The 22353-nt window shown below is 41.2% G+C and overlaps 1 protein-coding gene across 1 annotated transcript; it reads left to right on the top strand.

Annotated features, from left to right (window-relative positions):
• Positions 1–277: 277 nt before the first annotated feature.
• GCLM (glutamate-cysteine ligase modifier subunit) lies at positions 278–21000 on the top strand. Its single transcript, XM_060232238.1, has 7 exons — positions 278–496; positions 8411–8476; positions 10483–10567; positions 13865–13921; positions 16797–16999; positions 18312–18426; positions 19154–21000. The coding sequence occupies exons 1-7, from the start codon at positions 371–373 to the stop codon at positions 19324–19326; spliced, it is 825 nt and encodes a 274-aa protein (XP_060088221.1). The 5' UTR covers positions 278–370; the 3' UTR covers positions 19327–21000.
• The last annotated feature ends 1353 nt before the right edge of the window (positions 21001–22353 follow it).

Consider the following 22353-nt stretch of genomic DNA (forward strand, 5'->3'; position numbering starts at 1 on the left):
GATTGGACGAAAGGGTTGTTTGCTGCCCGGCACGAAAGTCCCAGTAGCGCGGCCGGGAGGGAGGCGGGATTCCGACGAGAGCGCGCCCTTCATCTCCGCCTCCCGGATAAGCGCCCCCTTCTCCCCCGCCCCCCCGGCACGTCCTTGTCTTGGCCCTTCGGCTGCTGTCCCCCGCCGCGCCATGTGACCTCGAAGGGTGACAAAGCACTTTGCTTTTTGCTTAGTCATCGCCGCCGTCTCAGAGAAGAGAGCCCGGCGAGCTGCCTGCCGCGAGCCTTTCCAGCCCGGGAGCCGCTGCCTGTTGCCAGCCAGCCAGCCTTCGTGGAGCAGCTGCCGCTAAGCCGCCGCCGAGCACCGGGCGCCTGCCTGCATGGGGACCGAGAGCGGCAGCGCCGGCGTCCTGCTGGGACAAGCGGGCATCCTCAACTTGCAGACGGGCAACCTGCTCAACTGGGGCCGGCTGCGGAAGAAGTGCCCGGCGACCCCCAGCGAAGAGGTGAATCCGGGATAGAGAGGGCCGTCCGTCCATTCATTCCTTTCTTCCTGCGATCTTTCCCGCTGTCGCTAGCCGCGAGCGGGCTGGGTGGGAGGGAGTTAACCGCATTTTGCTGTATCTTGACTTCTCTGCTTTCCCTGTCAGCCTCCTCCTAAAACTTCGTTTAATGTGGCTTGATGGCAGATTTCGTTCTCATAACGACTGCGATGGGAGTTGACAGTGATTTGTTGGTCTGCTATATCGCAAACTCACGATCTGCTGTGAAGTCTTTCCCGAGTTTGTCTATGGAATTATATACATTGACCCCCCCCCCGTTAAAAATGACCGTAGTGTGGTCTGCTTAAATTGCAGTAATGTCATTAAAATAGGGTGGAAAGTCCAAGAGGCTGTAATAAAATGTTTATTACAACTGTGAAGGGTAGAAGCTTTGGTAATCAACTGCAAGGTTATTTCCCACTAGAATAGGGTTTATGTGAATGGGTGTGTCTTTAAGTCGGTATTTTGCAGACCAAAGAGACAGCAAATCCTGTTTATTTTTGCTGCAACTGGCTAATATGGCTAACTGTCTGGAAATTATTACCACTTTGGGGAGGTTCAGACGAAGGCTGGAACCTGAGATCAGTTATAGTTTCACTACTTCAAAGTATTTCCCCCCTATTGTTGTATAATACTTCCTTTGTGATTTATCCCTTGGAAAGAAAGGAAGCTGCCATGTTTCTTATGTTTTATCAATAGTTAATGCCCTTCATTTTTGTTAACAGTTTTTGAAAAGGCACTATGGAGTAAGGTTATTGACAGAAGTTGCTATAAAATCTGTAGATATCACCTTTTAAAAAATAGATGGCATAGCACTGTTTTCTTCCAGCATGAATTTGAAGGCAAACTGCAAAAGAGAATTAACATCAAGGAGATGGCAAAGTTACTGGATAATCATAAGATAATTAATGTTCACTTTGACTTACACCACTAGATTTTACCCCTTATCTGTTAAGGGCAGCCGTCAAAATCTGGTTTTTGTACAACTGTCCCAATTATGATTTCATGGTCAGCAAGTTAAGCTAGCAGTGCTGAAAGTTTGATCAACATATTTGCTGAAAGTATATCAAGCAGACATGCCTTAGAGGTGTTCCTTCAAGTGATGAGGCAGAAGTGAAAAGTTATAAAGATTTATGCCAGGAATAATATGCCTTGTTATCGCCCCCTCCCAAACTGTTATCTAAATATGCTTCTATTTTAGCAATGATGCTTATATAGTTTAGCATTGGTTTTAACTTGTTTTACATTGTATTGAACCAAATCGTTGTAAATTGCCTAACCCCACACAAGCGAAGAAAGGCAGTTTTAAAAATAATCTAATTTAATAAATAAATAATAAATATTTGAGTGCCTAGGGCTGTGCCACAGCATGCATGTACAAAGTTTGCTTGCCTCGCCCTTCTTGTAACTTCAGTGTGGAATCTTGTTTTAATTACAGCATAAGCTTGTATTACGTCTCCAGGCCTGAAGGGCAGGCAGCGAACTGTTACAGCTCTATGCTGCGGATCAGCCTTCTCTTAAAAATGGCACAGTGAAATCCATTTCATTCTAATCATTTTTCATGACTAATGAAATGTCTTTTAAGGCTGCTTGAGTGTGCATTGCATGGAAGTAGCTTCTTCCTTGTACCTAAAAAAGCAAAATAATATAACACTCCACAACAGCTGCAGCTGTGATAGTCTCTAAAGTATTTATCATCGTCTTAGATATTAGGATTTTGTTAACTTTGCAGTTGCTACACAGAAAGTTATCTTTCCTAAAATCTTTCACAATTATGCATGCAACTCTGCATGCCAGGTTTACTGATTTAGTATTCTGAATAAAAAGTACAGTCACACCTACCACTCATAATTCAGAGTGTGTGTAATCTGTTTTTTACTCCCAAAATGGCTGCTAATCTAAAACAAATAGAAAGTGATGTCTGCACCAACCAGATGAACACAATAACCATAGTCCTTACCCCGCAATACAATATATTCATAAAAATCCTTTTCCTAGATTCTCAGCAGTCCAAACAGTGAAAGAGACCACCAGGAGAAGACAAAATTCCCCCCAAACTATCAGGAAAATAATTATTTTAATTGAGTACCTGAAGTTCAGGAAGTGATGGAGCTCATAACACTTCTTTCTGGTCCAGAATCACTATTGATGTTCAGCAGTATCTCAGCTAGTTGTTTTGTGGGACAGAAAACTTGAAGACTAATCTTTCAGGTAAACGGTGCTGTGACAGACTATCAAGGGTTATTGCCTCACTGAGTCTGAGAACCTTTGAGTGACAGGCTGTTCAAATGGAAACTGAACATCAGTTAAGAAATTACAGTTGGGAACTGACAGTTGAAGATACAGTTTAGCACTGACTGTGGGCTGGGAAGGAGACAAAAGTGGAGTGGGAGGATCATGGAAGATCCCCATTCAAGGTGAAAAGGGACAGAGCTTCTAATCTCTAAGGTGATTCATAAATAATAATCATTATCATCTAGAGAAGTAATCGCTGCCCAGTGAAAAGAGAGTTAACGCTAAAGAAAGGAGTGATTCCTGGTTTATGTTTATAGAAGGATTCTGGGAACTCCATTGTGTGTTCCTGTCTTCTGAAATTTGACTAGTCAGTGAAACTCAGAAATCTGTTCTTGAATGTTTGCACAGACACTGAAAAGAAAACCTCAGAGTTTCAAAGACCTTATTGAAAAGCAAAAAACGCCTATTTGTTGGCAACAAATTATCTTGAATTTAGTGTAATTACAAAGTTACCTCAGTTATTGTCATCTGTTTTCCTCAAACATCCCACCCCTGATTTCTCATGACCTTTCCCCCTCAAAGTTAGATAAAATATTTTATTTTGACTTTCAAAAGCCTCTTGTGTGCTATTTCAAAAGTATAAGTTAAGAAGGCAATTTTATCTCTTCCCTGAGTTCCCTGGGTTGGGCCATCATCTAAATATATAATAACACAATTGGGTGGCACAGCCATAGACCAACAGAAAAGAAAAAAATAGATATAGGGGCTGCTCAGCACGAAAGAAGAAACAAATGTTGTGTGTGAGAGAGGGGTGAGATCCCCATAAGTGCTATATTTTTTAGAGATTAGGGTCAGTTCATACTTTTCAGTATCTCACCTAGCTTTAGAACAAAGGTCATGAGGATTGCGGCCTCTTGTTCTGCACCTATTAGGCTCCTCACCATTCCTAAATGCCAACAAAATTATGTTTGGCAGCTCTCCAATAGCCTGCAAAATGAAAGAAAGGTGTTCCTTTGTAACTGACATGTCGGAGAATGGCTTCTTATATCATTTGTAATTTGTTGTTGCAAGTGTAGTTCATCACAAGTATATACAGATTACCCTAAACAAAGAGTTTATGACAAGAAACTATTCATAAAAGAAGGTATTTAAAAATCATATAAACAAGCAATATGATAAAAGAGAAGAAAAGATAATACTTCAATTTCCTTGTCCCACCCGCACCTCCTCCCCAGTCTCCATCTTCTTTGATACGGAGTACTTGCTTCAATAGAAGACAATGAGTATAGCGTGTCTCCAGAATTTTAGAGAATAAATGTGAAATATAATTACTTGGATTCCACTTTAAATTTCCTTGGATGGAAGGACTTCCACCCTCAAATTATGATTTCTCCACCTACTGCTGCAGCCCAGAATCTGCTTTCTGTGCTTTTTCTGGAGGATATGGGACCCCCTTCCCCATGGAATAGCTATGGTGGTGGGGGGAGTCAGAGGTCTTCCATTTGAGGTGGGAATTGTGAACAATCAGCCCCTTCATCTGTGGAATTTTCACATGGGATCCAATTTGTAATGCTGCTCACCACAGAACAGCGTTTATGTAACTTTGTGTTCTCACACATTCCACCTCAGACTTGTCATGAGTGAATGAGGCCTTCAAGATGAGCTTAACATTGTTGATGAGGTTAAAGAATAAATGTTAACAAAACCTGAGTATAGTCTTTCCCTGGAGGTACCTATCCCATCATTTTCCTGACATGTATAAAACATGCTTGCCCAGCCGCATCCAGCGACACACTTACCAGAGGCACAAGTTCCTGCTTTCAGATCTTTTTTGTAGTCATGTAACCAGAGCTTTTTTCTGAAAAAGAGGTGCTGGAACTCTGAAGAGGAAAATGAAGGTGAAACACACAGGTGTGCCCCTCATGAACTTTTAAACATTTTTTGAGAATTTTGTTTTCACAAAGAGGTTCCAAAACTCTGTTCCACTACGTTCCCCCAGAAGAAAAGCCCTTCGTGTAACCAAGTATCTTATTTCCAATATAGCAGTTTTCAAGCAGTAATACAGTGAACTTGGAGGTTACCTGTAAATTAATCAGGAATTCCTTAATGAGGACAGGAAAGGTAGATGACTTGTCCATAGCTACCAGTTTTCTTCTTTGCAGCTGTGGTGTGATAATATGGGATGTGTTCTAGGCACCTGAGCCTCAAGCAGAGTGATCAAATGCCAGCTGACTTGGTCAATGCCCAGCATGATCTGATGGTAGGTACACTTTATGTCCCAGAATCCTCTCTAAAGCTGAAGGGCATTCTTCAGCAGTAATTTTTGAAAACTATTAAAACCTAACCTTAGAGCATTTTATAGTTAAAAGAACAAACTACAATATGCAGCCGTTTCTATGGCTGCATGTTTTATACTAAATGGCTATTATATTGCCCTTCTCCAGGCCTATCAGGGAATCCTTTGGATTAGAATCACCAACCAGTTTTGGTTTGATAAATATCTGCATTCTAATCAGTTAACTGATGAAGTGCAAGCATATGTGCATTTTACTAGTATAAATATATGCCCTTTTGAGGTTTTAAAAGTGATAACACTTAATAATCAGATGGTATCAGTGCTTTCTAGAAAGAAAAAACAAGTTTATTGCTTTCACAGTTATTTCCTATATTCACAATCAAAAAGCCTTAAAAATGAACAAATGCCATTAATGTGCTTAAGATTTCCCCTCCCTAGTAGTTATTGTTCTACCATGTTATCTACATTTTTACTTGATTGATCTAACATTTAAAATTTGAAGCGGTAGTAAGGATGAACTAATAGCATTTATAAGCAGTTGCTTCATGATCAGCTATAAAACCCAGGTGACAGATTTCCCTTCTCCGTCATATGAGGGCTGAGGCCAAAGCTATCCTGTACTTTTTGCAAAAAAAATTCATTGATCACACCTCAAGATCAAATTGTCCCCAGTGCTGATTACAGTGATGCTGAGCAGGAAGCTTAAACATTTGACACTTCCTCATCGTCTTCACTTAAAAGGGCATCACCCAGAGGCAAATAACTGACTACTTCCAAGTGAATGTTTACCAAGAATTTTCACACAGGTTAACATGGAAAGGGTCAGAATATAGACAGACAGTGGTCCACTAGTGGCCAGTTTCCAGTGGCCCATGCAGCAGTTGCAGGAATCCATGTAAAATGTGTTGAATTGGGTAGCCCTTGTTCTGTTTCATCAAGGTGGTATATACATTCTTAAGCAAGCGTCAGGATCACTTAATGCATATGTTGTCCTTTGATCCAGCTGGGCAGCCGTGTTGGTCTGAAGCAATAGAACAAAGTAGGAGTCCAGTAGCACTTAAAGGTCTTAAGGGTGCTACTGGACTCTTACTTTGTAATGTTGTACTGTGTAAGAGATACTGAGTGTTGCACTCTTGCTTTGTAAATGTATAAATTTGAAACATATTGATGGGCCACCAGAAATCTAGTGTGATCTGTTGTAATCTGAGTCATCATTTTTTAAAAGACTAGAATCAGTCCAGAATCAGAAGTATACCCCAGAAACACAGCAGCCACAAGAAGCAGTATTCTAAATTAGTTAACAGGAGCTGTACTGAGGAAGTTTAAGATCTGATAGGAGGAGATTGTAAGACAGCAGTAGTAAATTTTTAAAAACATAAAGTCGGGTTTTGGGGGTTAGTCTAACAGGAATATGAAGTAAAATCTGAGGCGATAGCAGATCTTTGATTAAGTTTCCTTGTTGAGGGAATTGAGTACTGAAGTAGGCCAGCAGTATTTTGCTGGATATGGTGTATAACATAGTTGCAACAGAAAGTTGTGTGCCCACCAAAGTTTATTCCTGATAAAAGTATTGTGTAAAACCTAACACTCCACAACTCCTGTTTAAATGTTCATATTTACTTCATTTGTGGTTTCCCCCTTCCCCAAGATACTTTGTTATTTTTCACAGAGCTAGTTTGGTGTAGTGTTTAAGAGCGTGGGCTCTAATCTGGGAGAACTAGATTTGATTCCCCACTCTTCCACTTGCAGCTCCCGGTGTGATCTTGGGTCAGTCACAAGTTCTCTCAGAGCTGTTCTCTCACAAGTAGTTCTTGAAAGCGCTTTCTCAGGCTCACCTACCTCGCAAAGGTGTCTGTTGTGGGGAAGGGAAGGAAAAGGAGGTTGTAAACAGCTCTGAAACTTCAAGTGAAGAGCGGGATATAAATCCAGTCTCCTCATCTTCTTCCTCCTTATTATCAATTCAGCCTTATACTTAGGCCCAGATCCTATCCCCTTTTAACTTCTTTTCTGTTTTTAATTTCCCACTAGGAATCCTGGTGAGGTGGAATAGGTAGGAAATATTGTTAGAAGAAAGAACATTCCTGTGGGGTGGCAGCTAGCCCCCAGGAAATACATCACAACTGGTTAAAGAGATGAACATCTAAAAGGACCAAAGAATATATGGCCCCTGTTTACGACTGGATGTCATCCGTTATTGGCCTGGTTCCAAGCAAAATATATAGGGATGGAGGTTTCATAAACGTTCTAATTTGAGGACTATAGTGCTAGACCAATATAGCACTTCACTGCTACAGTGCCACCATTGAGATGCCTTGGCACCATTAAGATACATTGAGATTGTGTCTGTTGATAGCAGCTTCTGTAACACTAATTGCTGATGTTCTGAGCATCCACTGTTCAATGAGTTACTTCTCTCCTTCTGTATTCATGTAACAACAGCTGCAGTCTCAATGTATCTCAATTGTGCCAAGGTTTCTCAATGGTACCTCTGTTGCACTGATGTGCTATATTGGTCTAGCATTATATTGCTCAACTTAGAACATTCAAAAAAGTTCAAGGAAGATCATGTGGGGAAAAAAGCATGGCACGTTTAGAAATGCTGCAGGTGTGTTAAACAGCACATTACAGTGATTCAGAAGCAACAAGAAGAGGTGAAAACGGAAGAAAGTCGTTTACGTCAAGAACAGCTCCACAAAATCCCAAGAGACATGCTGTCTGTCACTGGGCACAGAAGATGTACCCTCAAAGATCCTATAAGCAGGCTCTGTAAAGTGCTAGAAAAACAGACACATGGGCCCCTTTCAGACAGCCTTCGAAATCCATTTTGATATCTGGTTCTAATGGATTTTTTTGTGTCATTTCAGACATAACCATTTTAGCAACCAGCTGCTAACAGATTTGATTTACCTTTTCATGCAAAGTCACCTCCATCCCTATATCACTTTACTTGGAACCTCTCTCTCTCTCTCTCTCTCGGCTTGGCTTCGCGAACGAAGATTTAAGAAGGGTGCAATAGTCCACGTTTGCTGCAGGCTCGCTGGTGGCTGACAAGACCAATGAAGCCAATAAAAAAAATCTATTGCTTCACACTATTGTGTGCATTGTCTGTTAGCAACCGCATATGCCTCTCAGATGCTGCGGCGTGAAGTTATGGTCTTCCAGCTTAAGGAGCCTTCTTCCAACAAATGGCCCTTTTCATCCAAGGAAGTCTCCAATTGGAGGAAGTCCTTGGATTTTCTTGAGCGGAGTGGAAGGATACAGGTTGCTGTTTAAAATTATGGATCTATCAAAAATGTATTGCATAATAGTAACCAAAGTGGTGCTAAAATTAAAAATTTTCTTTACAGCTGCGGGATTGCATTAAGAAAACCTTAAATGAATGGAGTTCAAAGATCAGCCCTGATCTAATGCAGGTAAGTGATCCTATTCCATTTCCTTGCAAATACATTAACTAATACTGGAATTCCCTCTGGCAAAACTTTATGAAATGAGTTACTGGAAAGGAACTTAACCTGTTTGAATTTCTCAGAATAAGCTTGTTGGGACAAATCTTAACTGTTACAGCATACCACTGAAAAGTTTTACGACATATTAATGAGAGTCCACAAGGATAATGTAATGTCAGGTTGTATCTGTGTGTCTTGAGGATTTGCCTATCACTTCACAGCAAGGAAGAAATGCAAGATGCAGTCAGACCTGGGAATGAGTTAAACATGGGCTGGTGACCACTTGAGCTTATTGAGAGCGTACAGGGACTTGCTTGGCTTGCAGCTATACCACACTTATGCAAAGGTGTATTTTGTATGAACTTGTTCTTTGCAGTGGGGGCTGTATGGTCACCAATATTGGGGTGATCATAGTGGTCTGAAAAAGGGCTGCCACACCTGCAAAATCAGAACGAATGCATTTAAGCTGCTCCCTAGAGATGCAGAATCTCACAAATGGTGTCTTCATGGGTACTTCAGATAATGCAAAAATTCGCAAGCCAGATCAAGGTCTGGTTTGGGAGATAGATCCAAGTGGGCAGCCGTGTTGGTCTGAAGCAGTTGAACAAAGCAGGAGTCAAGTTGCACCTTTAAGACCAACCAAGTTTTATTCAGAACGTAAGCTTTTGTGTGCTCTCTAAGCACACTTCATCAGACGAGGGGATCAGGCATAGTGGGCTGAAATACATGCAGTTTGTTGAGGACACACTGACTGTGATCACATGGTAAAACAGTGTGGCTTGGCCATTTGGTCTGGATAGCCATAAAAGGTAATAAAGTTTCCTGTCAGTTGGTGTTTCTGCACATCTAGGTAAATCACAAAAGGAGATGTATTTCCTAGTTGTAGTCCACCTAATTTGGGAGAATATTCTGGAAAGGGTGTGTCTCTTCCTGTGCTCTTCATGCAGTTCTGCTCTGTGTCTTCATCTAGTGTTCTGCAAGATCCTTTGTCTTCAAACAGAACATCTTTTAGGCAGCAACAGCTACAAGATTACATGTCCTCAAAAAGAGCCCAGCTTGAGACCTGAATGTGGCACCACTTCTTAGTACTGTTTGAAAGCATGTCCTATAGTGCATCTTTTCACAGCTTTGTGAAGTTATTAATCTAGCTATGCAAAATGGCTGGACTATGTTGGAGCCATAAGGAGAAAGAGGCTAGTCCATGACCTGGTTCCTAGGGTGTTTGCCATAGCCGTGTGCAGTAGACTTGGGTCAGAGCTCTGCAGCTAAAGAACTGGTTTTGTTAGTTCAAACTGATGTGTGGAACTCAGTCATTCTCATGTATGTTTGTTTTAAATAAAATGTGGAATATTTAAGATGTCTGTTTCAGTTGGGGTCATGACTTCGTAGGCAAGCCAACTTTAAAAACAAAACAGGCAAGCACACCTGAAACTCAGCTGCCTGTCCATCTTGGCCCTTCACTCTTGTTCCTTTCCTCACCCAGTGCTGTGGCTTTCTGCTTCTCCTGCTTGGGAAATTTAGCGGTGGGGTCCACTGCTGCGTGCCTGAGGAGGGAAGTGGTTGCTCCAGTTTCCTCTTGAGCCACCCAGCTAGAGGTAACCTTGTTCACTTCTGCTGGAGGTAGAGAATGCAGCACCGTTAGCCAAGGGCGGAACCAGTTTCAAGCAGTGTTTGATTTTCTCTTGGCTAATGAAAACACCTGTAGCCACACAGTTTTGGTTAGGTTGCATCATGAATTCTCATTTTATATCAGTTTAGTACAAACATTAAATAAGGTCTGCATTTTTCCTAGTTGAGTAAACTGCTCCATGGAGTTTACAGATATGACAGTGCTGTATTTGAATAAGTGAAAACCTTAACCTCTATGAAGCTGAAAATTGTTTGCTCTCTTTCTGTTTTGTAACTAACACTTTTTAAAATAGACTGTTTGCTAGTACCAATGAGCTTTGCTTTACTGTCGCATTTATTTGCAGGAAATGCCAAAAATCCTTGAATGTACTCTAGCTCAAGCAATAGAAAAGATCAACCCTGAAGAAAGGGAAGAATTGAAAGTTTCAGGTAAATTTTGTTGTGCCCTTGGCACAAGAGATGTGAGGGAGTAATCCCTGACCTAATGTCAAGCATCTTTGATTTGGAAAGTATAATTCTCTGAGGCTTTATGAAAATGTTGAATTGGTTTGACAAAACCATATGAAAATCTTCAACATATCACAACTTGTGCAGAATAACTTAGAGGTACAAGCATGTCTGATGTAATAACTAATAGTTACGAATCAGTTGCTGAGTGGATTAGTTCGTAAAACTTGAAATACTGTCCTCATTAATAGTTCATGAACTGAAACCAATTTTGTGGGTACTGCTTTGATTATGTCAGTGCAGATATACAGTTACAGGGTTGGATCCAGGCTAAATTTCCCAATACCAGCATGGAACTTTCCTGCCTCCTTCCCTCTTACTGCAGTCCACAGATCTCCATAAGGAGGTATACCAGGGCAATAGAGGACTCTGAAGAATGATGTGAGGGGGGTGTCAAAATAAAACACACAATATTGGGGAGTGAATCGTCACTGCCCAGGGTAATGAACTGCCACCACCCACTCCGAGCTGACTCTCAGCTGAAAGAACAAGGGACCAAATCTCTAGCCCTACCGGGAGTTGATCAAGAATTTCGCCCTGCAAAGTAGGATACTTGCAAACTAAGTTCCAAAAACAATTACTTTGGAAGCTGTAGCCAAAATTGGCCAAAGTACTAGGTGTAGATTGAAACCTCAAAACCCAAATAATGCCACAGGAATATATTTACTAAGCTTTATTTAAAAAAAATGTGCAAAAGTATAGAAATATAGAAGCAGTGCAAAGCAGGAAAGAAAATAATACAACTAAATAATTTCCTTAGATTGCTTATTCAAGATTTAATCTTCTGACTGAGATGGGACAAACTAAGGTAAAAAGTCCAGATAGTCCAAAATCTCAGAAACAGATGTTCTAGTTTCAGTCAAAAGATTGGTTAGAAGTACCGAACTAGAATTAATGATCTTACTTTATGGCAGACTGCCCACAGCTGGCCTGATACTGTTTGGCCAATCCATGTGGGTTGGTAAGGCATGTAACCATGTACCTCTGCAGTTGTCACGTATTCACAGTAGTTCCACAAAACTGTGGTCCAAGTGGAATCACTCAGCAAAGTCCAGTTGAGGAGGAAGAAAATAAAGTTTATTTCAATAAACAGAGAGCAGAACTAAACCAAAGCCCCGCATACCAAGCTGCTCCACACCCCTTTCAGGGTGGTCAGTACTTTATATAGCCTTGATGATATGTTGGCGTATACGCATATTAATTGGCTGCAACATCCAGCATAATTTCATCGTGAGAGTCAGCTGCACATTTTTGATACATTTTGCCTAGTTGGCATCAGTTCATTGGCTACAAACTGTGACGTAGCAAAAAATTAAATACAACTGTGTCTTGCTTGACTGGTTAAATCTGTTTTGGGCTCTTAAGAACTCCCTGCTTCTATTGTTACTTAGAAACGCAGTAGAGATTCAATAGGGCATAGTGAAAGTTATGTTTCTACTAAAGATAAGGATGGAATGTTAGTTGTCTTCTGCTTTTCCAGACTGTGTGTTAACCTTTAAAGATGTTGCTTCTGCAGTCTTGTGTCCTTCCTAACTAAAGTGTGTACCACACAATCAAGCAGCTTTGCCATGCCCATGGTTCCTTGTGCTAATGAGACAGAATGTGAATGCAAAATCCCCCTCCCCTCCCTCTTGGTCTCTAGCCTTTAAGTTCCCAGGTCCATAATCTAACTTGCATTTGTGCCTGACTCTATCTCCCCGTGGTGCAGAGTGGTAAAGCAGCAGTACTGTGGTCTGAACTCTGTTCATGACCTGAGTTCGATTCCAGCAGAAGCTGGATTCAGGTAGCCAGCTCAAGGTTGACTCAGCCTTCCATCCTTCCGAGGTCGGTAAAATGAGTACCCAGCTTGCTGGGGGGGAAAGTGTAAAAGAATGGGGAAGGCAATGGCAAACCACCCCGTAAAAAGTCTGTCGTGAAAACGTGAAAGCAACGTCACCCCAGAGTTGGAAATGACTGGTGCTTGCACAGGGGACCTTTCATTTTCTATCTCATTCCTTATCTCTCTGGAAAGGGCCAGTCATTGTGACATTAATTTCCCAGAGAGGAGTTCTCAGTAACTTTTCTTGGCCTAAAAGCCTGAACCAAAATTTTGAAAGGCTAAGAAACAGTTAAACAAGGCTTGTTTCTTGACAGGTGGGTCTGCAGAGGGAAGGAGGAAGGGGAAATTTCCATTTTAATCTGAATCCAACCCACAGTTTGCTTGATTATGTTATAGGCTCACTATTTGCCAAGAATTTCTGACACCAGAACGTAGTGGAGGAGACAAGCAGGAGGGTCAATCATTTTCATTCCCTGCTTCTGACATTTCACATTTGACTAGTTCTTGTTGGAAATTGGAAGCTGGGCTAGATAAACTTTTGACCTCCTCCAGCAAGGCAGTTCTTGAGTTCTTAAATGTGAAGGTGAAGCTAATTCTGAAAGGCATTTCCATCACAGTGAGACTTCCTCAGTGCTTTGCATTGGTAGCATACCTGTACATATCCTTGAGAAGATAACATGTGTTTGTGTGTGGTTATCTATTTAAAAGATATAAGAGTAAATGGAGCTGGATTTTCTCTGGAGTTTCTTGCTGAAGATGCAACTAATAATTTTACACAACTTTCTGAACAAGTTCCTAAACTGTCCTGAACTAAATGTTTTTGCTGAGCTGATAAGACAGTCAGCTTCAGCGTTTCTATCAATGAGTCTGCCTATTGTAAAATATCTGATGGCTGTCATCAAAGGCATGGGCTGATTAAGGCAAAACTCTCGCTACTTGTCATCGGGCTTAACTGGAAATGTTTTCATTTCAGATAAAAATGGAACTGCTATTCACTGGAAGGGCTTGAGCCAGCATGTTTTGTTGGGCTGAATTCCTCTGTAATCTCCCAGTATTTATAGAATGACATGCATCAGTTTCATCTTAACCACCCTCAAACTTAAGCAATAAATGACTTGTAGCTGTACAGCCTGAACCAATGCACACTAGTTGGAAGAGAGACCAGTGGGGCTTATTTCCAAGCTAGCGTGCATAGGATTGCAGCCTTATAGAAAACACTTTACTAGCCAGTAGGCCAAAGTGGCTTCCTGGACACTTTGAAATGTGTTGGGGATGAGGTGAAAGTGACAGAATATGCAGAGTGTATCAGTCGTTAAATTGTCAGAATCACATGGCTTTGGAATTTGCGCTGGCCAGCAGATGTTGTCTTCCATTATTGACTTTGTTTTTTTCCTTTCCAGCAAAACTTTTTATTGCAGGATCAAACTCATCATCAATCAGAGAAGCAGTCAATATGAGTAAGTTCCAGAATGAAGGCTGAGCAGCTTTTGAGTTCTTAGTAAAGTATGATAGTTCTTAGTAAAGCTTTTTGTAACTTCAAAGTATGTTTTTCTCTGAGATTATAGTTTCAAAATCTAATAAATCCTTCATCTGTTTTCATCATTGTCCTAGAAATTATGGCGTAGTATATAATTCAGCTCTAGAATCTGCTGAACTAAACACAGAGATGTCAGGCACAGGAAAATCAAGCTTAATCAGTTTGATTTGTAGTGCTGCGGTAATTTACAAATAATATTTTTATTTATTTATTTAAAACATTTATTAGCTGCTTTTCTCCCTTGTGGAACTCAAGGTGCCTTACAATACGAATAATAAATTATGAAAACATTCTGAAAACACGATAGAACAGCAATCACAAAACGCATTAAAAGTAACAGTTTAAAAAGTACAAGTTAAATCGATTGAAATGCAGTCCTAAAGAAAACTGTCTTCAACTGCCTCCCAAAGGTCAACAGTGAGGAGGCTAAGCACACCTGCTTGGGGAGGTTGTTCCATAGTTGTGGGTCTGCCGTGGAAAAGGCCCTCTTGCATGTACCCACCAAACGATTATCTTTAATTGATGGGAAAGTCAGGAGGGCATCTTCCTTGCTATCTTGAGCAGGGATGTGTGGGAGAAGATGGTCCTTCAGGTACCCTGGTCCCTAAACATGTAAGGCTTTAAAGGCCAAAACCCACATCTTGAATTGGGCTCTGGAGCAGATTGGTAGTCTGTATAATTGATGTAGTATTGGGGACATCTACCAGTAGCTGACCCTGACCAGCAGTCTAGCTGCAGCATTCTGCCCTAGCTATAGCTTCCAAACACTTTTCAGTGATAGTCCCAAGTAGCATGCATTGCAGTAGTCCAGTCTAGATGTAACTAAGGCATGGATCACTGTGACTAGATTTAACTGAACCAGGAACAGATGCAGCTGATGCACTAGCCAGAGCTGGGCAAACATACTATGAACCACAGCAGCCACCTGGTTTTCTAAAGTGACCACTGTGTCAAACGGCACTCCCAAGCTGAGAACTTGACTTTTCAAGGGTACTATAACCCTATCCAAAACAGGGGAAATCTGAAGTCCCTGGTCTGCCTTTCTACTAAACCCAGAGAACCTCTGTCTTGTCAGGTTTAACTTTCAGCTTGTTCAGCCTTATTCAGCCCATTACTGACTCCAAGCATCAGTTCAGAAATGCTAAAAGCATCCTTGGAATTAGGTGGAAAAGAAATGTAGAACTGGGTATCATCTGTGTATTGGTGACATCACAGCCCATACCTCCTGATGGGGAATAAGATGGAATGGCACCCCACAGGCCAATAGCCATGGGGCAGTGCAGGAATCCCCCAACCCTGTCATCTAACACTGAACCCTCAGATAGATTTTGTACCACCATAATATGGTGCCCCTTAATTCCAGTGCTGAGTGGTGGCTCATTAGGATACAATGGTTGATAATATCAGAGGCTTCTGAGAGATCCAGCAGAGCCAGCAGGGTCACATTCCTCTGTCTAGTTCTTGACAGAGGTCATCAGCCAAGGTGACCAAAGCAGTCTCTGTTCCAAATCCTGGCCTGAAGCCAGATTTATGTGAGTTGAAAAAATCATTCTCTTCCAAAAAGTCCTGCAGCATGAGGTTTTCATTTTTCTCATAGCATGTTCTTCTGGCTGTAGTTCAGCCGTTTTGTAAATAAAGCTGAAACTGCTGATATTGTACCAGACTGAGTATACTGGACGCAGTATGCCTTTTGTAAGCTTTATCTGACTCTTAAATATGTTTTCCCTGGATCTCAAAACTGCCTGTCCATAAACCACTGAGATCTTTATTAGCTCTGATGTAGTGTAGTGGTTGGTGAGGGATTAGGACTTGGGAAAGCTCGATTCAAATCCTCCTTCTGCAATGAAGCATGCTTGGGCCAGTCACTCTCTTAGCCTGCCATACCACATAGGATTATTGTGAGGATGAAATGAGGGAAGAATGAATCAATTAACTTCTCTGAGCTCCTCAGAAGAAATCGAATTGAGTGGTTCTTTCTGCCCATTCAGTATACTTATTTATTTATTTTATTCCATTTGTATCCCGCCCTCCTCGCCTAGGCAGGCTCAGGGTGGCTCACATAGACATGCATGTGCATGAGTAAACACAGTAATACATTAAAACCATAAACCATAGAATAATATAAAAACATAAAATACATAAAATATTTCGGTGCTATATTCTTAGTTTTCGATTCTCTGTAAGCCAATCTTAAGTTGTCTTCTCCGCAGCTGCCGTACAGCAGATTACAAGGGATGGTTCATATGTTACCTAGGACTGTAGTGGCCAGCAGTCTAGTTTGCAAATGCCTGGTGGAAGAGTGTTGTCTTACATGCCCTGCGGAACTGTATGAGCTCTCACAGGGCCCTGACCTCTTCTGGCAACTCATTCCACCAGTGTGGAGCCACTACAGAGAAGGCTCTGGCTCTAGCTGTCATGAGCCTGGCCTCCTTAGGGCCGGGGATTGTAAGTAGATTTTGTGATCCAGACTGAAGTGCTCTCCGGGGAATATATGGGGAAAGGCGGTCCCCCTGGCCATATAGGGCCTTAAAGGTGAGAACCAACACCTTGAAATGAACTCGGTATGCAATAGGCAACTTCATTTCCATTTAATACCTTTATTTAGTTGTGAATAACTCTGTAAAATTATTTGTTATAATTTGCCTTGTTTTGCTTGTTTTTATAAAAGTCCATATGAGGAAAATGTGTGGGTGCTCAAACTTGAGCATTTATACAAGGAATAGGATATGTGAATCAGAGGCAAGTGGGTGTGTGTTTCCTAAAACCTTTTTCCTCCTTTCTCCCCCCCCCCCCAGCATGTTCTGCCCTTGGGGTAGACCAGTTAGATTCTGTGATTATTGCTCCTCCTCCAACTGAAGATGGAATAAATCTTTCCCTGGAGTATTTACAGCCTTACTGGGCAGAGCTTGAAAACTTAGTTGAAAACAAAAAGATCGTTGCCATAGGGACTTCTGATCTAGACAAAGCCCTGTTGGAGCAGCTGTTCTTGTGGGCACAGGTAAGAGGCAAACTCATTTAACAGCAGTAGTCCCAGAACAACTATTTGGTTTTGGTTTTCTTCCTAACTACATTTAGTTAAATACCTTCTCAAAAAATGTTGTAATATTTTGAAGCATTGATATTTTAAAGTGGGATTCAGGATGTATGTTTTGCCTTGTAAAAACAGAACAATGGAATTAAACATTTTCGTTCTGTTTGTTTTGGCTGTGAAATATGATATATTTGTCTGAGCCTTTGTATGAGTATAAATTCACATGAAGTTCCCATACCAAAGTGGTGTCCTTCCATGGCCAGTTTTCGATTGGAAAGAGAGCTTCAGCTAGGAAAAAACAAAGGTGAAAAAGAGGCACAGTGCTCGTTTGATCAGGCAATTGGAAGGCACAGGAAAATTGGTTCCGTTATTTTACATAATGCCAAGCAGTTGTTTCCTTCTTACGTCTGTGGCTTGGGCTTGTGGTCTCCCCCCTCCCCCCATGGTGGCTCAGTGGTAGAGCATCTGCTTGGTAAGCAGAAGGTCCCAGATTCAATCCCCAGCATCTCCAACTAAAAGGGTCCAGGCAAATTGGTGTGAAAAGCCTCAGCTTGAGACCCTGGAGAGCCGCTGCCAGTCTGAGTAGACAATACTGACTTTGATGGACTGAGGGTCTGATTCAGTATAAGGCAGCTTCATATGTTCACACACACACACACACCCCTGCCCACACACACTTTCTCTTTCCCAGCAAACCATTATTTAGAATGTCCAGTTCAGATCTGGGATACCTGGGTTTGAGTCCCTGTTCTGCTGTGGAAGCTGGTTGAGTGACCTTGGGCCTGCCACTCATTTTTGACCCTGACCTGCCTTGTGGGGTGATTGTAAAGATACAATGAAGGAGAAGGGAATGATGTAAGCCAATTTGTGTCCCCACTGGGGAGGAAAGCAGGGTATAAAGAAATAGGTAGTTCACTGGGCAGGCTCTTGGCTTTCCACAAGCTTATGTTGGAAACCATGGCACATCACATGTCTGAACCAAGCCATTGGGGCAGAGGCTGAGAGGTGGTACTCCACCTGGGATGAGTAGCTAATTGCACCCCTATGTTTGAGATGTGAAATAAATCCTCTTCTCCATCATTAAGCAGCACCACATAGATCTGTCATGAATGTGTGGTTATTTACGGTGTAACCCTTTATATAATGACTCCAGTCCAAGCCCATTGATTTCAGGAGGGTTGGGCTGGATTAACTTAGCATAAGGCTGCATATAATTAACAGTGCAGTGCCATGGTGCTCCTTTCTGTCTGAAGCAAAGCTGCTCGCTCTTTTTTTTAAGGTGAAGCCAAGTAGTAACCAGGTGAATCTTGCTTCCTGTTGTGTGATGCCGCCAGATCTGACTGCCTTTGCAAAAGAATTCGATATCCAGTTGCTAACTCATAATGATCCAAAAGGTGAGGTTATGATAAGAACATAGGAATTGCCATATTAGTTATACAGGATCCATATCTAGGGTGCTTGAAAATCTTAAGAAGTAGTTCTAGTATTCGGTATAGTAAGTCAGAAGAATAGCTGTTTTGTGGTTCATTGGGTTACCCGATTTGTTGTTTCATTTCATGTTTTTTTAATTTCCCAAATGATTTGTGGATCATTGGTTTATTCTGTTTGGGAAGGCTAGAAAGCGCAGATGCACCATGATGTGCCCGGCGTGATGACGTCACCCAGAAGTGACATTATTGTGCCGGACATGTGGCTGGGGGGGACACTCTATTACTTGAGGCAGGGAACTCTATGATAACAATAAGAGTCCCCCCCCCCCCAAAGTAATGGAGCATCTTTCCTCCCCTACTCCGGCAACAGGCCTTGGTGATAACGTCACTTTCGGGTGATATCATTGCACTGGGCATATCATGGCATGTGAGGAGGATCCCCCACTGATAATGATACAGATGAACTGCCCCCCAAAAAAGCTGTTTCGTTTTTATTTCATGTGCAGCACCATTTGCCGAACCGATTCATAACAAACCACAAATCAACCATATTTTAGCATGAGTCACAGTTTGTGCTTTGATTCATGCCCATGCCTAGTGTCATTCCATTGTCTGGTCATTTGGAGCAAGAATTAATGGCATTCTCATGCAGGTAACAAAATCTCTTACTAATTTCCCTGTTTAATTTTAGAACTGCTTTCTGAAGCAAGCTTCCAAGAAACTCTTCGGGAAAGTATCCCAGAATGCCAAGTACACGAATGGATTCCATTGTGGCTTCTGCGTTATTCAGTCATTGTGAAGAGCAGAGGAATTATCAAATCCAAAGGCTACATCTTGCAAGCAAGAAGAATAGCATCATCTTAAGACTTTCAACAGTGTCCTGGTTCTGAAAAGACCTTGTCTTTACAAAGCATTGCACCAAGGTGCAAACTAGAGAGTTCAGAAGAACGATTGTGATATTATCAAGTGGTCAGTGATGCCCAAATTGTGGAGTGGCACAGACGTGACAGCATAGTCGATCCATCGATTTCCTTTCTTTTCTTACGTGCTTTTTGTACAGAGACCAGCTTGCTCAAAGGGGAAATAGTTGTTTTCACTAAAGCAGAGTTAATTTAGAGATGATATATAAAATTATTTGAAATATTTTAATGAGTAATATAAACTAAAAAAAGTGTGACTACCTATATTTTGATTGAAATATTTTTTATTTGTAAGAAGGACTAGGCCCTTGTTTTCTTATTGTTGCTGCTATGGGGGCAGAAGAAGATTTAACAGTGCTGGTAGAATGAATAGCTTTCCAGCTTAAGCCTGTGGGGAAAAACAAAGTATATGCAAGCAGAATTGCTCAATATAGTCATGAATGTATATTTGATGTTTTCCACATAATGGTAAAGGTTGTATGCCTCTTGTACAAAGGTTAAATTAACCTTCTGTTTTTCTGAGGCACGTTCCTCTGAGAGGCGCATCCCTCTTGTACTTGGCTTATGACCAAGAGCACTGGTGGAAGAACACTGAAAACAAAGTTTAACTTTTTTAAAGTTTGGCTGTTATTGTTTTTTTCTGGTGGTTTAGGAACTAGACACGTTTTGAAAACTATAAAAGGCTAAGGCTTGATATGTTTATATAAACCCTGGCATTGCATACACAGTAGATTATGGTGCAATGAATTTGTCTTACTTTGCAGTCACAAAGAGAACTGTGCTGTCTCCAAGCCAACCAGAGGTCTGGCCAGAAAGTTACCATTATTCAAACAACATGCTATTTAAACAAGCTTAAACATAATGCAGTAGTGAAGAATTTCCTGGGTGATGGCGAACTTTATCTGGAATTAAAAATTTTACATTCATATCACAAATAATGTTTGTCAAAGACAGCTAGAATGTACAATTTTTTTTGTATTGTCCATAATATATCTTCACAAGTTAATCATTCCACTGGGTAAACATCTCATGCTTTTATTTATAAAGATTTTGAATAAGAGTACTGAGCATATGGGGATGTTTTTGTCTAATGTATTGTAAGCATGTAGCTGACATGTCAGTCATCAGCTTTTACATGGAAGTTCACTTCCATCAGAATTATTGGGCATTACTAATTAATGATGCATGAGGTTTATAAAGTAGTTGTTTGGGAGCAGTCTTGGACAACTAATGGAATAGACTTAAGTGCAACATTTCTGACGGTTCTGGAGTAAACTTTGACTTGCTGCTTAAAACATTTGAATAGTTCTAGAGAGTGATTAAATAATAGGATGTGTATATTGAATGTGCAGGAAAACGTTTATATGCAAAATTAGGATTGATTACAAAACTTTTGAACTTTGTAGAGAGACAAAATTGTATGTAGTCCTGTTTCAAAATTAACTAATGGTTTTACTTAAATCTTTTGTGCCGAATGTGCTTTTTACTAGTTTGAGATTATTATTGTTGATAAAGGATGTTTGCTTTTACAGAAACCTGCTGGTGACAGCTTGTCCTTTGCATCAGTGCATTCAGGTTCTGTTCCAGTTTAGAAAACAATAAACACTTTGGCCTCTTTTTTCTTCTTTGACTGACTGTTGTTTGTTGTGTCCTTTGATAGACAAATGCAGTGAAATATTTTGAAATTTAAATTTTAAAAACCCTGTACATTTTAGTAGCTGGAAAGCAACCTTTATCCCACTTGTTAAAGTAGAGCACCTCCTTTTTCTTGCAGACATGAAGAATAGGATCTTCTTTTATTGAGTCTTTCATCAGAGCCAAAGCTGTGCAATTCCGCATCAGTTTCCATTGCTTCAGAATGGAACTGGGTAAAAGTCGGATCTAGATAATTTTAAGAGCCAATCTTCACGTAGCCAGGGCAGAGGGGGAAGAGAGATCTGTGTTAGATCACTTACCAAGGGGAAATCTTGAAGATCACATGAGTTCAATAGAGCTTGCTAGCTATATCTTGACAAACATTTATCAGACTGCTTTCTCAAGAAACAAATATATAATTGGATCACCAGTAACTGACCCTGTTGTGCCCCTCAGAAATCCTTGTAGGAGTCCCATGGGACTATGGTATAGGTTGGCACAAAAATGGGAGTTACTCTAGGTTTAAGAGAAAAATGTATGCTTAAAAGGGGTTTAAACTCAGGTGGTCTTTTTAGAGTCAGGTGGGTAGCCAGGTTATCTGAAGCAGCAAAACAAAGTTTGAGTTCAGTGGCACCTTTAAGACCAATGAAGTTTTATTCAAGGTATAAGTTTTTATGTGCACACACATCTTCAGATACAGTGAAACAAAACTTCTTCAATCATTACATATAGGTGGGGGGTTACTTTGACTCTGGGTGCATCAGCACATGCGAAGTCTCTCAGCTCTTGCTTATACCCAGAATTGAACTTTGTTGGTCTTGGAGGTGCCATCAGACTCAAACATGGTTCTCACATCTGATCATTCTTGTATTTGTCAGCTAATTTACTGCTGTTCATAGATCTTACCAACTGCCTTAATCAAATCTCAGCTATAATTGCCCAGTCACTTATGCATGTTGACTTCAAACTAGCCCTTCCTGGCAACTAACCACCACTGGTCTCAAGTTTTGTTTTGTGGCTTTTTAAGGTTGAAATAGTACCTGCCATTGTACAGCTGCCACCAAGAGATGAGGAGAGACAAGGCAGGAGATGGGAACAGGGCCAAGATCTGGAGGGAGAAGAACTGAGGGAAAATGTCAGCTGGAGGGAGAAGTAAAGGGGGAATAAATAGTGGTTTTAGCAGGTAAGGAAAGCAGGCAGGAGCCGGGTGAGATGGGAGCTGGAGCGGGGCTGGCCAAGGGATTTTGGGTGCCCATGCAGACCTCTCCTTCCATTGAGAGCAGGTAGATGGAGCCTGCTCTCCTTGCCCTCTCTCATACTTACCCTCTTTTCCCCA

This window comes from Heteronotia binoei, chromosome 2, assembly GCF_032191835.1.
Source record: "Heteronotia binoei isolate CCM8104 ecotype False Entrance Well chromosome 2, APGP_CSIRO_Hbin_v1, whole genome shotgun sequence".
NCBI classification, from domain to species: domain Eukaryota; kingdom Metazoa; phylum Chordata; class Lepidosauria; order Squamata; family Gekkonidae; genus Heteronotia; species Heteronotia binoei.